Raw genomic sequence first — 16,150 nt, 5'->3', positions numbered from 1 at the left:
TTCTTGTGAGGTGACGCTTGAAGATAAACCGAAACGCTACAGACGTTTCTTGCCTTTGCTCCAAGGGTAAAAGAGATTAAAATGTATCTTTGTTCACAAGGGAAGGAACATCGTGAAAAAATAAAACAATAAAGCAACAGTCGGCTACGGAGTGTGAAAACGTCGTCTGCAAAGACGGGTGGTTGTTTTAGGAACGCTTTACCAAACTCTTAATTAAATCAAGCAAATGGACACAAAATGGATATAAATTAGAGATGTATAGGGGCATATCCATAGGATATTCCAACAAGAGTTTCAGCACTTGATGCGTGAATTCAAACTCTAGAAAGTATGTGATTCTAAACTGTTTATAACTTAGGCGAGTGTAGCGATGTCATATCATCACAATTCACCATGTATAAGTAACACGTAACTAGAAAAAGAACAGAAAATTTACGACAAAAAAACTAGAGATTACTACCTGACCCGTAGACAAAAAAAAAAGACTGTTAGTTTTCGCAGCAGATAGTTCATGTTGTGTTTCTACATGGCCGATATTCTAACCAGAAATGTATACAGCAATATATTGAGTTTAAGACAATTTATAAAAGCAAATCATTCTGTTATTTTAATCGAAGGCTCGTTCTTAACTGCCGGTATCAAATTTTTACGTCTTTCAATAATTACAGATGGAAAAAAAAATCGTCATATTCAAGTAAGGAAAAAGTTTAAGTGGCTCCTTTGGCAAAAAATCGCTGCCGTTGCTGCTTTGAAGACAGAAATTGATCAAACTAAAGGTTATTTAATTGACGGGAAGTTAACGCTAAGAAATGACGTTAGGAAAAAGGAATCTTGTAAACATGCATAGTCACAAACAACCATCAAAATATGCTTATGAACAAAAGCTCACCAACGTAAGTTCTGGTGTCAGAGTTAACACATATCGAACTCTTCTAAGCGCGTTTTCGCACAGTTTACATCACCAATCTAGCGATATGTTGTTCAAGTATAGTTAAATGCTAGTTTTCATCGTTTTCGTAAACTTACATTGAACAAATTCGACCACTGTTTCTAACAAATAAACATAGCATCCCAGCCTTGCGTTGAAGATCGGTGAGTTATAACTGCATATGCCGCATACAGAAGAGAAAGGACTACTATATGTTTCTAAAATAGGATTATATTTTGATACGACCTAGACATTTACAATCAGCAAAATCGCTCATCGCTAATACCATAGATGAATAGAGGGTATATACATGAGCAATCGCATAGATCCAAAAATGTCACATGTAAAACCTAATAGAAGACAAGACATTCCTCTACAAATAAAATACATACTAGGCCAGGCACGCATCGAAAAGTGAGCATCGTTTAGAATACACTTACTAGTACTAGTAATGAGAACTCCGGTTACAATCTTGGGAGAGAAAATTGGAAAAATCCAATCTTCATCCGTAATTTGCAGCGCGAGAAAGTCAATCTTCCTTTTCCCACTCAGTCCTAGCACGTGCCCACATGTGTGTTTGTGTGAACTTTGACTCTCTGAAGGTCATGACTAAGTCTTGGGAACAAGGGTAGACTCGTACAGGTGGGATATGTCCGGTGGGGCGGGTGGTGTGACCTCCAGAATAAAGACAAGGTTGTGTGGGGAGATGTATACAACATTGTTGATCACACACAAGAGACGTGTTGACAGAGACGGGGTGAACGATTCGGTGGTGTCCCTGGTGTTGTTTACAACGAAATAGTACACTTATACTATCCACGATAAAGTAGAGTTGAACATACATAGGAGCATGAAAGAATGGAAAATTGTAGCCAGAGTTTAAATTCCAGATTTCGATTGACGTCTTTCGCATAGGCTGAACATTTTTGTAAAGTAAACAACAAATGCAAATATTTGGTAGCAAATGCAGCAAGTTTGCAACATGAGTAAAATGCAACGCCTTGAGTTTTTTTACTTTTATGTATCAACACGTTGTCTTCTCATGTATTAGTATGTTCGGAGAGTTGGGCTATGTTGGGAAAAAGTATTGTTTTATGTTGGTATTTGTTGTGTGTTCATTTCTATGCTTTTGAGCGGTGTGGATTAGAGTTTTGGGTGGGGTAGGAACTATAGAAATTCCAGTTTATAACTGACCAAAGTAAGCAAAACAACGTTACGGAATGTAAGAATGTAAAAACAAAATAAGCTTAGCATGTCTTTTGAGCCGCTGAGGTAGTGTTTGATTCCTTTCCCAGATGCTTTACCTCTCGGATTACAAAATTCTGAAAGAAAGTGTCTGAAATTGCAGCCTGTGTGATGAAATATGTGAGTTGGATGTGAGGAGGCGAAAGAGTTCGGGACTCACGGTTTGGTAAGGTCAGAGAAGTCCCCACACATCTGTCCACACACAAACACCGCATCTCGCACCTCCTCTGTCCCCAGGCCCGGACCTAAGTGGACATGACAAGCAGTGGTAGTCGACGGTTAGAAAACAATTGTTTCCCCAATTACAGGTCCTTTGGTGGCGTTCGGGACGCCCAGGTATTTTCTACTGATGGAAAAAGCGAAAAATTGGAGTAGACGTAACATTTGGGACACCCGAGACAAAAAAGTTACACAGATTCGACCCACTACTTGTCAAAAGTGTCACCATAGCAGTGAAAACAGGAGGCAGTTGTGTGGGATGTGTGTGCGCGTTTGTGTGTGTGTTTCTACATAGAAATGCTTGGTTTTGAAACAGGAACAACTAAAAGCAAATCATCGAAAGAAGTGCATTTAAACTCTAGCGCGGCTGGTCTCCGCAACTTTGTGACCTCACTTGAAATACTATAGTTCCTCATGCAAAATAAAAGTCGAGGACAGCTAATGCTCAAAATCTTTAGAAGATATGACTTAAAAGCATAGATTTCAACTATATCTACGTTTTTCAGTACAATCGACATAGGCACTAATCGGAAAAGGAGAGGAAGAAGTATTACAATTTTCCTTTACTCTGTAATGCCGTGTTATGTAGATATGAATTCCCTTTTCCTAAAACATTAGGAAACGAAAACGAAGTTACAATTGCACCCTACCATTCAGAGTATTCTTCGTGTTCAAACTATGCACGTTTTTGAATTTGAAGTGAAAGCGGCGGTTAAATTTCGTTAGATTTGAAAGGTACTGTCGAGGTCAGAACGCTGACGTCAAAGTGGATGTAGAGTTGAATAGGCACAACGGGAGGTGGCATCAACCCCGGGACTGAAGAGAAATGTTGTTTTCCGAATCTAACTCCTGTTTCGACCTTTCAAAATCGAAATCTCCATATTTTTCTGAAAATAATTAGTTGAAAAGGAACGAATTTGACGATAATGTTAGTTTCTTGCGGTTGATTGTGGGTAACAATTGTTAACAATGTTATGGATACGTTGTTTTCTGTGTTTTTTCAAAGGGATTCCCACGATAGACATGTTGTTTTCGTTGAAGGTAAAAAATGTTGAGGAAAAGTATTTTCAATTGTCGTAAAGGAAAACAAAACGTCAAGTCAAAGACACTTTTGATAAGTTTTTGAAGTTGAATGTTCAGCTCAAAATTTAGCAGAACATGTTAGCAGAACATCTCTTGAGCACACACCGCTGGAAACATGTAAGTAGTGACATGTACAACAGAACGCCTTTCCCCCTTTCCTCTATACCATTCTGAGATGTCATTATTTCCTTCGTTAACTGTTTGTTTAAAAACTGATGATTTGCCGGGAAAATGCAGAAAAAGGAAAAACAACAAAAGTACGGAAAACCAAGAAGCAACTAGAAATAGACCAGCTTGCTTGTAAAAGCGTTGTTCCTTATTTCTAGTTTAGTGTTCTTCTAGTCGGTGGTTCATCTCCTAGTTCTACAAGTAAAGTAGATTAGAGAACGCCAACCAGAAGAACAGATTTGAGAAAAAAACTCTCGCCAGGTCGTGGTGAAAATCCGACGTGGGCTGACGGATTAAGCCGAAAGGATTGGCACCGTAAATCTAACAAGTCGTGCTTATCGGAGGTGGATAAAGTGATATATTCTAGTCCAAGCGGGCTTAGCACGGTTCAAATCCCAGCCTAATTTCCACAGACATGAAGAATTCGTTTTCCGATGTGTCTAGGAATACGTGTCCAAACTGTATCACGCTGAAGGGCGACGTTTGGATGGCATATTACCTGTACCTCGTAAAACTACCCTTTTGGAAATCCCAGCCGTCTGGAGAAGGTTGGAACACCCGCCAGAAAAATCGATATAATTTGAAATTCATAAGGAAGTAAGAAAAAAACCCTCAGCCACTCTAGGACGTAATGAAGCTCAGAGATGACAATTTGGACGACTGGGTAATAAGGACACGGAGAAACTGTGTTGCTCACTTTTGGCGGGGACGAACTTTGTGGCGGCGACGAAAGGAGAAAATGCTTGAACCAAGCCGTCGCACGCCCAACAAAAATGGCGGCTGTCAGTGTCAAATAGATATCACATTGGAAATTCACTCCGAGAAGCACGTACGACGGAAATGGGAGAAACACCGAGGCTTACCGACGAGGTCTCGTCCAACTCTCGGAGTTCAAGTTGGGAAAATCCGGGCAACAGAGACTAAAAAGTTCCGCAGAATTCGCCAACACACACCTCACAACACGACCATACTGCCTTATAACGAAAAACAACCGACTTCGGCTAATTCACGTCATAAAAATACTTTCACGTCCGCAGACGCAATAAATTATGATTTTAAACCATTTTTTCGCGTCGGAGGGTCTCATAATTGCCATTATTCCCCGCAAATAAATCGTTAGCGAGATCGTAAACTTGGTCACGTGACGCTACGGAACCAATCAAGTGCACGGCTGCACAGATGTAGAAACTTAGTGACTACTATAAATTTTGTTTTAACTTTCGTCTTTTATGTCGTCGTCACGGTGATAGATTCGGCGAGATAAGCGACAGCGTCGGTCGATTTGCCGCGTCAATGTCGCGTTGTGTCGGGTTCCGGCGCGGATTTTCAGGGACAGGTGTCCTGTGAGAACACGCAGAGACCCACGTGGAATGGAGTCCTGTCCTGACCGTAAGTATGACCGCTTTTAAGGGCTGTAAGGTCTGTCTAACCGCGACAGTTGGGCTGGGGTGGATAGGCCCTAGGGGGACCGCTTCCCTCCGTTTTATTAATATCACGCGTCATATCGTATGCTACATGGTGAGGTTCGCGCCACACGATATTTCAATGGATTATTGCAGTTCTAAGTGGGTGAACCTGATATTAAAACATGAAATTTTAAACCTAGACCTTCCATTGTCCTTTTCTGTAACCTCTGACCTTCTCAGTGTCCAACGACTGTGTCTATCAGACGATATAAACATCATCAAACAGAACTGTTGAGAAAAATCGCTACCTTCTCTAGCTATATGTGCGTCGACACTATTTCTTTTCCGACAAAATGATATGTGTTATTTTCAAATTCTCTCACATTGCACAGATTGGTATTAACTTAAAGTTTTATTTCAAGGTCTTATATATCCAATATACTTCAGAATGGAAGAAACACTTTAAAAGAAGTGGGTCGACTGTTAAAAAAAAAGCTTTCACTTTTGGAAACCCGAAACAGACCTCTCTAGCAAGATTGAAAAACGCATGACGGACACATATCTGACTACAATGATTCCTTAGCATAGATATAATAAGCCTTCCCTCAAGGTACGTAGAGATTTTATGGACGGTGCGTGTATTCCTGAAGGTTGCTGCAGGGGCAAAGGGAGGTTTGAAGCCGATATTTCTTGTCAGTTTACTGTCGATAACGCACAATATCACAGAAACGATCTTACATAATAGTTGGTAAGTGAAGGATAAGGAATATCAAAGACGTGTTTATAAAACTAAGATCAAAGTTGTGAGTGGTAAGACTCTTTGAAGATGTGGGCCTCTTCTTGAAGATATTGCTCCTTAATGAAGATTTCCTTGGTTCCAAGTTTCAAGTGTTTCTTTGGGATGGGGTTGACTTGTAGGCATCTCGAATTTATTATAATGATCGAGGCATATAAGCCTTGTTTGTTTATTACAATTGATAAGTGTTGAAGTTGTTACAATTCAAGGCAACCTTAAAACTCTGGACTGCCTTCCTAGTATCACTTCGTTGTCACATAATCTTGTCACTACATATCAGTGGCCAAAAATCTCGACAGGAACTCCAAATCTCTACCAAGTTTTCACATCTTGTGGAGTCGGTAGACGGAAAATATTCCCGTCCAGAATACGTTTCATCGAGACCACGAAAACCTCCTTGGTTTCATTCTTAGATTTGGAGTTTCTTCTTACATTTGTACTGTTCTTTTACTTTAATTTTTTTTATAAAACCCATCGAGAAGACAAAGCACCAGTTTCCCTTGTTATACACGGAGCTTTCTCCCCGCCATCCGTCCCATCATTCATCACTCCCTGGCGTTGTGTTGCTCAGAGCCGCCATCTTAGTTTGGTCACGTGGTGCTGAACTCTGGATGAACCCGCGCCGTGATGTGACCTTGCGTATTGGAAAACGGGATTGACGGACGACCCTGTTCGTTTCGGGTTCTGGGCTACTGCGTTTACATCAGGGACATCAAGTCAGGCGGGAAGAGCCATCAATTGTGCCTCACGCAGCTCTAAGTAAAGCTAAAAACCTCAAGCCACAAACCGAAGCGGGAATTCTCTCTCGTTTTTTTTTTGCTCACAGAATAATACTCTTTATTGCCGTCAATTTTACAAGCCACGATGAGGTGCATCGATATTTCGGGAATCACATTTAGCTTGGCACGAATGATTTTCAATATTCTCGGCTATATTATCATTAATCCTTTCTCTTCTTCGGACCGAAGTACAAAAAATAATAAATATACAGAAAAAAAGGAAGGCGTCACACTCATGTTTAAACCCACGCTCACGGCTAAATTTGACGTTACAAATACAGGTACAAAGCGACACAGATTGTCAAGCGGATCGATGCTAATGAACCCTGTTACGGACCCCAGCCTATGGGAGGTGTAGAATCTTAGACACTACGGCTACTTTACGTCGTCTATACGGACTCCAATGGCACAGCTACCGAATATTTACGTCCCATTAACGTGTGTGAACCACCTAACATCGTCTTTTTTGCTTTTCGAGAGAAATAATCATTTTTACGATCTACGATAATTAAACACGTTCTCCGTTAAACATCTATACACATTGGTTTCTTCATTCAAACAGTATGTGACTTTTTTTCTTCTGCCGGACGCAAACACTGTACAAGTATACGGGCTTCTCCCTGCCAAAAACAAATATCTCGAGGTATATAGTCTCTTCTTGCAGCCAGAACACAAACACAATATACTACAATATCTACACAATGTCCTTAAATAGTCAGATTCGGGTTCTCCACGTTTTGTGTTGACGTTTGGTCACATTAGGACAGATACAGTACAGGAAAGGACTCGACACTAAGATTAGACGGACCACAAACATAAACAACTTCTGGTGGATGTATGATATCATATTGCTCCTTCTCGCCACCTAGTCCCCTTTGTTCTAGTACTCAGTGTTCTGGGTTCAGTCCCTGAGTTTGCTGACACTGAGACAGACTTTTCAGTTTATTTTCCTTCTTCCACTTCATCCGGCGGTTCTGGAACCAGATCTTGATCTGTCGCTCCGTCAGGCACAGCGCATGCGCGATCTCGATGCGACGTCGTCGTGTCAGATATCGGTTGAAGTGGAATTCCTTCTCTAGCTCCAAGGTCTGGTAGCGCGTGTACGCTGTGCGCGTGCGCTTGTTGTCTCCCGTGCCAGCCGCTGTAGAGGTTCCAACAACAAAAGAAAACAGGCAAACATTAAGCATCTATTGTCTATAACTGAGTACATTATTCATTATTATACATATCACATTCAAACCTGTACAAGTGAACACCTCTTCATAAGGAACACCTGGCCAATGTGACCACTTTTTGGTTGCCCCTTAGATAAGGTATCCCCACTGACACAAACATTAAGAATCCTCTCTGTAGTGACCACCTGTCCACAGTGACCAGATTTTAACAGTCCCCTGAATGGTCTTCTTGAGCAGTTTTGTCTGCATTACTTAGTAACCACCCTGCCTGATACACTAAAAATCTTCTATCCATATCAACCCCTTTTTGGTCAATTCTACCCAACGTTAACCACCGCCATAGCTTCTGTGTCCGTTAAAAGAGAGCCTTCATAAACTTGCATGGGCTGAAGGTTAGGATTGAAATTTAAGATTTAGTAATTCAGTGTTCGGTTACAAGAGAGGTCGTCTGTTACATGCATACCAAATCATTAAAATGAAGCCCTGCTGATTCTCAATATGAAAATTCATGTATTATATTGTGGACGTAGGTGTTATGGAATATTGTGGACTTGTGATAGGACGTAGGGATGTTTTTTGGTATGTTGTCTCATTTTTGTAAACAGGGGAAAACTACAGCAAAATAGCACCCACAAGATGGCACATTTAGAATGTTGTTTATTATAAAGCTGTAATAGGCAGAGCCTTGGTTTTCATTGTTACATGAGGACCATACTATATAGACCAACGATGGTCCCCAAGATTTGTAGGGAAATATCTTATATAGATTGGCCTCTTCTTGTAGTTCGTTGTTGTGTCTATATTCCATTTTACCAGTGTATATAGAAAATTCGTTGATGAAGATTAGACATCAAGGTAATAAGATACGCCAAAAATAGTTACTCAAGCAACTGGATTTAATTTTTTTTTTTCACTGACGAAAGACAGCGGATGCTGTCTGAAACGTCTGTTTCAAAATTTGATCCAGTTCCTTGAGTCACTACTTTTGGCGTATATAGAAAATCGTATATTGAGGAAGGGGCTATAGAGAAAAAGGTAGAAGAATGTCCACCTATTTTAGAGACAGTGTAGGGCCTAAAACCTTGAGTTTTACAGAGGAGACGCCAAGTTAAAACGTGAGTGTTTGACTGAGGCTAACATTTTCTTGTTGAAGATTACCGGCTGGTTATAGAAAGGTATTCCAAGTTCATACAGCTAGGTTTATCTGACATGTTTTGTCTGAGTTTTCCCGAGATTGTGGTGACAAGAATGCACAACAACACGTTGAAACACGTCTAGACATGGTGAGAATACTTCAGGGTGCGTTTCTTTACCTTGACATTGGCTTGGTGGAATAAATTACGAGTATTGTGAACTCCAGAGGCTGTTTTAGGCGTTTAATCAACTGGGGGAGTCAAACAGACGACCTCTTGACCTAGGGGCCAAGAACGACATTTTTTTCCTCGTCAAGAGACAGGGTGACATACAGTCCAAGTGGCAAGATATCAGTGTTATAAGATACCGTATTTGGTTCACACGTGCTATGAGAATGATATACACCTAACAACACAGGTTACGGCTCATTGAACACGATCTACGGTACAAATGCTGCCATAAGTGTGTGTATGAAAGGGATTAAAATTAATGGCGACAATTTAAGGTTCGGTCGTTTGACATCCCCCGGCCTTGAATTTACCAGGGACTCAGAATACACTGTCTTGAGGTATTAAACTTGAGATCTTTCTTGTGGCATACTGTGTGAGAGGTGGAAGGTATAGGGTGTATAGTGCTGGGCAGTATGGCCTGAATGGCTTGACCGGGGCAGGGATGTTGTTTTGGAAGTCGACCCCATTCAGCCCGAGGAGAGACACTAAATAGCTTGTTATTGGAGTGTCAAGCCTTTTAATTACCGATAAAAATCGCGTGCCTGTCCGCTACAAGAAAGGAACATTGACTCCTGAATTATTTGGCCCGTTTGTCACCCTAAGGTAGCTGGACGATAAATAAAGCTGGTTGGAGATAGCTCTTTTGGGGCACTCAAACCTACAAACGAGGGTTAAGTACGGCAAGGCTGTACAACAATTGGCCAATGGAAAGCGTCGTAAAAACGGATATATCACACAGCGAAGACCAACTACAGCTCGCTACGGCCCATTTTCGCGCAGATAACTCTATTAATAGCTCAATAAAGGGTCGTAAAACCAAGTTACAGTGACATAACTACGCTATCAAGTTCAGACTGCTCGCACACAAGCGTGTGAGGCTGGGGGAGCGAGGACGTGGTCTGTGTGTGGTGGTGGGATGGTAGCTAGGGTAAACGCGGAAGTAAGTAAGGAGGACGGCTACTCACAGTGGTTCAGGTGGATTTTCCTCATCCAAGGATACATGGGGATGTTACTAGGGGATGTGGACGCTGTGTTGTTGGCGGTGTTGTTGTTGCTGGGTTGGACGGAGCCCGCGGCCGTGGCTGTGGCGTTAGGACTGCCGACGCTCTCTAGATCGACGTCGGGAGGACTCGGCGTGTTCTGGGAGGCAGGATGGGTCGCCATGCCGGTACTACTAGGGGGCGAAGTGCACGTCGCCGGACTCATGGCGGGAGTGCTCATGGGCAGGTGCGTGAGACGCTGGGTCTGCCCTCCACCCCCCATACTTGACTGTGCACATGCCGACTGCTGCTGGTGCGGCGTGTCGCCTCGTGTCAGGGTGCAGTCGCTCTGGGTCTGGTGATGTGGCTGAGACGGTTGAGACTGTTGAGGCTGCTGCTGTGGTTGCTGCTGCTGCTGCTGCCGGGGGTAACTGTAGTCGTACGCCGCCGCCGCCGCCGGCTCCATCCCCGCCGAGCCCCCACCGTACGGCCCGGCCGAACCGGAGCCCCGAGACGACGAGAAGCTCCCCACCTGGAAGTCTTGACCATTTTGATAACGTGCGGGATACGAGTTTACAAAATACGAGCTCATTTGTTTTGGTTGATTTGTGGCCTTTGCCGTGTGTCGCTTTCCTGCGAGTGGGTTTGATGAATTGGACAAATGTCTCGCTCCTGCCTTTGCACACACCCACCTTCACGGGACACCTACCAAATAAGGAAGAAATGGAACATCACGTGAGAAAAACAGCCAATCGCCAGGCTTTTTCCCGACCTACAGGGACAGAACAGTGAGGAACAGTGGATGATGAATTCATTTTAAATAGAATAATCACATGTTGGAACCGTCTCTTCAACAATGTACGGTCAAGTCAATCAACGTAGGTAAAACAACCATCCGTCGTTCCTAACTCGACTCCCTGCCTCCGTCCGTGATGAATCTGCGGTGCTACTGTGCTGGCGGAGGGGTCGCCTGTGGCACAGAGTTTGTTGTTGAAAAGTCCACGGTTACAGCTCGGGTACCCTAGGCATTGGCACGCCTCCCTCTCCCTTCCGCGTACATAACTCACCTCGCTATATTTCACAACGTCGTAAAAACGGTCATAAAAATACGGCACCGTTTGAGAGCAATTAGCGACCTGTCTGCCACAATTATACTTGTCCTAGCCCTTTTTCGTGCACCTTTCACCATCACGCAGTCCTGTGGTTTTATAACAAAGTGCGAGCGCTTAAATCTTTATGAAAACATCGATGCGATGATAGTTTCGGCCGCATATATTGTTTTACAACCGATTTGGGAGTAACCCCTACTCGTAAGTACGTACATCAGACATGCTTGTAAACTCGAGTCTTTTTTTACGACTCCACATGGCATCACATGCTTCAGTTCCACGTCGCAGGTACCGACGTCCGTACGCTAACGTAATCAACAACACAGGGTAAACAACCAGCACGTGAATAAACAACAACAACAACAGTCTTGCCGTCTTCTGTAGAAGTAGAGCTCCAGCCAGCGCTCTTCTCACCTTGCCCCGCTACGTCTATACCTGACTACCTCCCCACCTCTCTACGTGAGGTAACGTTACCAGTGTAGGATAGAAGTGTCAGGATCGATCCCCTAGCCAAACGCGCCTCTCCGCCAGTAAACCCACGATTCAGCCTAACTCTACAACCAACGCTACTCGCACTGCGGCTCGCTCTCAGCTCTGTTTTTGTCTCAGTTTGGTCAGAAATGCCGCGCCCTGGTGTTGGATGCTATCACGTTACTTCGGACTACAGCACAGACCAAACCGTCCGTTCTAAACATCACCGTGTCACGGGCTTTTGAACAGATTATGAAATATTCCGTATCAAAATCTGAGTTAGTTTCAGTTCTTTCACATGTAGCTAAAACAAAAGTTCAGCCTTGCTGGATGCAGGCGAACAGAGAACAGTTTAGAACAGAGAAAAGCCTGAGGCAAGTGACACGGGTGTCAGGAGCCACCAATGCTTCACAATGTGATTGTCCTTCCCAAAACGCTGCATAAAACTCTGTAGACGTGGTTTTCAGAGTCAAGGCCTAGTAGGAAGTTGGCAATATAATTCGGAGTGACGTGTGGTGAACGCTAGGCAGGCGAGGACAGCCATCCACAGCCTGTAGCGCCCGGTGGACGTATTGTGCCGAAAGTGGCCCCAGTCACCAGCATCCATTTATCACGATCTTTCACAACAAAACCACATGCTTGTTCCCCGGACCCTTCCACCACCCTACCATCATAGCTTGTCCCGTCTCAACCCCAGCGACCTGTAACGCCTGAGAAACTTTCCGGAAAACGCTTCCACTCAGACTCCGTATTGGAGCGCGTTCATTTCCAGAACACATACCATATCGCACCCTATCTTCAACAACCCCTTTCCTTATCTTTGTGATCGAGTTTACCGTGCCCCAGCCGTTTTATATTTGCCTGTCGCTTCGTGTTTGGAGGACTGACTGAAAAGATCGCGAGGGTCCAGGGCTGCCTACAACACGCGCGGGAGCCAGCGAATCAGTTACGACTAGCTGGTACGTACCCACTATCTCGTGCGCACCCAGACGGATTTTACGATGCACCAGAGAGGCGATATTAGGCGGAGGGCAGACACTATAATTTTAGTGACAATAAACTCAAAATGGCTCCATAAACGTAGCTCGTATTTTCTACGTTTTACTATCTTACTACACGTTTTCACAACGTGGTCGGGCGATACTCACGAGGTAGAGTTGAGCAGCGGCCAAAATGTGCTAAGGAGAGGGATGGGGAGGTGCAAGTTTCTCAGTTGGTTCGCAGGTGTTGGCTTGACAGATATAATAAGAAACTCGATGCTATGTAAGGTAGGAAAATTCTCCATGGCGCCAACACTCTGCTATACATGATCCTGTTTGCAACGGTACAAATTCATTTCCCAATAACTTAGATTCTTCTCTCGCGTATTAACAGCCACAAATTTCCAATTTGGAGCTAAACTGATTTCAGGGGTATTAGCCGAGAGATAAATTGTTCAATACATCACCTGAATGAGACTTGTCATCGATAGTTGTTGGGAGCCAAGCAGAACTAAATCTGAACCGTTTTTTTCCCAAAGACTTCCACAGGACACATACTCGGTGACCGAGCAAAGGATTCTTGTAGCTGAGATTTTTATGAAGTGGCGAAATCATCGATTCGCTGGCCCAGGTTACCTATTAATGAGACGAATGTACGCCAGGTGTAATAAAAGCTGAATTTACGACGCCGTTTAGCCCGCCTTTTCACCTGAAGATTCATGTCGATATCGTTTCCCGCGTAAATTTCCAAAAGGAGAAAAGATCAGGCTCGCCATGAAATCAACACGACGGCGAACATGTAGGCAAATATTTCATCCACAGGGACAGGGAACATAACAAGGAAAGTGGAGAAAGGTAAAAAAAAGGTGGAAAGTAAGAAAAAGAAAGACAAACCGTACCCAGGTCTCAGGATGCTGCTTGGAAGATGAAGTCGTGAAGATGATGAAGAGTTGAGACGAGGAGTTGAACCAGGTTCCTTTCTGAAGACGTTGGAAGAAGAAGAAGAAGAAGGAGGAGGAGACCTAAGCAGAGAGAGAGGGAGAAGAAAAGGAGAAGAAGACTTGATCGTATCAAGATGTGAGCTCGGCTGCGGAGTGAAGACCGCAGTGGTAGGGGAGGACTCGCGCGTCAGCGTTCGGACTCGGCCCTATCGGCTAGAGAAAATGGAATGAATTTGTTGACGATCTTCGTGACCAGCCTGACCAATGAGCATATATCTCCCCCTGTATCAGAGATCGAACTGAAACTCATTATGTTCAATAACCTATCATTTCGGCCAGGTTTTTTGGTTGGGTGGCAGGGCGGGCTGGGATTTTTCCCCCGGGACCGTGGGTTATGATGAGTTTCCAATGGGTTTCGGATGGCGGAGGGTGACACAGGGGAGAGCATGAGAAGCTATTACCCTGAGACACCGTGTGGGTACGGACTCTCCTCTCCCTCTGACTGATGTATGCCGGCGCACACATGTTGACCTGCCGCCATTAGCCATTCTTGGCACATATCGTAATAGACACTTCCCACACTAGAGAACTCCCCTTGCCTACACGACGTATAATTGCTAGACGTGTATCCAACCTAACTTTACTGCATAAATAGCTTCACCGCCGGCCACACGACATGATAACTCAAGCCCAAACTGCCGACGGCTCCCGGCCGTAAAACGGCGCTTCAATTTACGGGCGGGTAATAAAACCGGCGCGCGGGCAGTTCAAGTGCTCTCGGGAGCTCACGCGCTGCACCGCCGCATACCTACCTACGCTGCCGCCGCTCTCCCGACCTAGTCGGGGCTCAGGAGGCTGGAGGGGCCGACAGGAGACGCTACCAGAGCACGAAGTCTGCATGAGAATGTGTAAGAGAATGAGATTGGCCTGTGCATCCTTTATCCCGACTTTTTAGCGGGTTAGGACTTACATGAGCGAGGTGCATGCGTACTGACCCACCCCCTCAACCAATCACAGCCTCGTTCCTTCAGAATCAATGGCGGTAGTCCTCCTGCAAGTCTCTTTCTACAAGAAATTTTGATCCCAGCTACAGTACTTTCTAGATCCTCTCACTTACACCGTAAGCCGGAGTGCTGGCTACTATCTGCCCTTATTTGGAGAAGAGGATTGTAGCTTTTCTAAAGTTGTGTGTAGAATAGACGGGAATGGCTTACCAGATCTGCGGCGATGTGTTCGTCTTGTCGCCACTTGACCGCAGGCCACCGTGCTATGTGGTAGGTAAAAGCACCGCTATACTTCATTTCCCCGGTTCCTCCTCCTGAAAACGTCGATAGATAGCCCTCGCTTTGGACGTCACTTGACGTGGGAAAAAAGTTTGGCAGGAAAAGTTCTGGGCGTGCTCAGAAGTCTTGTGATGAGGGGGTGATGGGAAAAAGACGGGGTGATTTATATCTTTCCATCTCAAAAGGTCATAAAAAGTAGAGTGACCTCAGCAGAGCAACTTCATTTACCGAGATACTGGGTAGATGGGGAGGGTGCCAGGGGACCAGGGGCGGCGGGCAATGATGGACTACCTTTCTGGTCCGTTAAGTGCCTAGCTGGGTGAACTGTGGGTCATACAGGTGTGATTATATCACCTCACCTGCTGGAAAAAAGTTGTTTTCCCTCCCCACCGGGCCCACATGTGTTCTGACGCTTCTGTTTTTTCCAGGTAGGTCCGGTGTGGCTCGAAGGAAAAGAATATAACGATACCGCGAGAGTTGCTCGCTCTAACGACTCCTCTCCCCTCCCCAAGCGGTCATTTTCAGGGCTTCCCCATGCCCTAATATGGCCGTGGACGGGCCGGTGGAAATGTGCGGTGTGGATGAGATACAAGCGAGGGTGCGGATGCTGATCGTGCTCTATATGAACCTGTCGATCCAGCCTTGCGGTTTTTATAGCGACACAAGATCGGATCCACAGGGTTCATATAGACCACTAAAACGTATTCATGCCAAACTGCACTTGCACTGAGAACTTGCCATCCACGTACTTACACCAAAACAACATGCTAAATATGATTATAAAAGGTAAAAAAAAGATTTGGCAAAGCAAAAAAAGCTACCAAAGTTAAAAAGACAAATTAGAATGAAAAAGACATGTCAAATCACTAAAAACAACTTATTATTGGGCTTTTAAAAGCAGTTTAATAAACATATTGCTTGTTGAAGCAAAGCGTAAGCATGCAATGTGTGTGTATTTACTATGTGTGTGTGTTTATTACGTGTATGTATGTATGCATGTATGTATGTGTGTGTGTGTGTGTGTGTATGTGTGTGTGTGTGTAGGTGTGTGTGTAGGTGCCCATCTACTCTACCTTTTACCTAGTTCTACAATCTTGAAAAACAATTTAGAAACCGGCCTGTCCAGAAATAGTCTGGTGCGATCATTAAGGTCCACCTATCTAATTTTATGACACCGGCGGATTCCTCCGGCTTAAACTCGCGGAAATCCTCCAATAATCCCT

The 16,150-nt window shown here is 44.2% G+C and overlaps 1 protein-coding gene and 1 long non-coding RNA gene across 2 annotated transcripts in view; both read right to left on the bottom strand.

The window, feature by feature from the left end:
• The window catches only part of LOC136446590 (uncharacterized), a 41,903-nt gene extending 36,975 nt beyond the window's left edge, over positions 1-4,928 (bottom strand). The window contains exons 1-2 of the long non-coding RNA XR_010757599.1: positions 4,507-4,928; positions 2,334-2,418 (exon numbers count right to left, since the gene is read on the bottom strand). This is a non-coding gene — a long non-coding RNA (uncharacterized lncRNA). The remainder of the gene's footprint in view (positions 1-2,333; positions 2,419-4,506) is intronic.
• A 1,725-nt stretch (positions 4,929-6,653) lies between these two features.
• LOC136446586 (homeobox protein Hox-B5-like) lies at positions 6,654-15,661 on the bottom strand. Its single transcript, XM_066445045.1, has 4 exons — positions 14,457-15,661; positions 13,603-13,725; positions 10,129-10,848; positions 6,654-7,765 (listed from the first exon to the last, which is right to left on the bottom strand). Exons 3-4 carry the CDS (start codon positions 10,733-10,735, stop codon positions 7,512-7,514), a joined length of 861 nt encoding a protein of 286 aa, XP_066301142.1. The 5' UTR covers positions 10,736-10,848; positions 13,603-13,725; positions 14,457-15,661; the 3' UTR covers positions 6,654-7,511.
• Positions 15,662-16,150: the final 489 nt, after the last annotated feature.

Source organism: Branchiostoma lanceolatum, chromosome 12 (assembly GCF_035083965.1).
Source record: "Branchiostoma lanceolatum isolate klBraLanc5 chromosome 12, klBraLanc5.hap2, whole genome shotgun sequence".
Taxonomy (NCBI): domain Eukaryota; kingdom Metazoa; phylum Chordata; class Leptocardii; order Amphioxiformes; family Branchiostomatidae; genus Branchiostoma; species Branchiostoma lanceolatum.
This window is presented reverse-complemented; position numbering and strand designations above follow the sequence as displayed.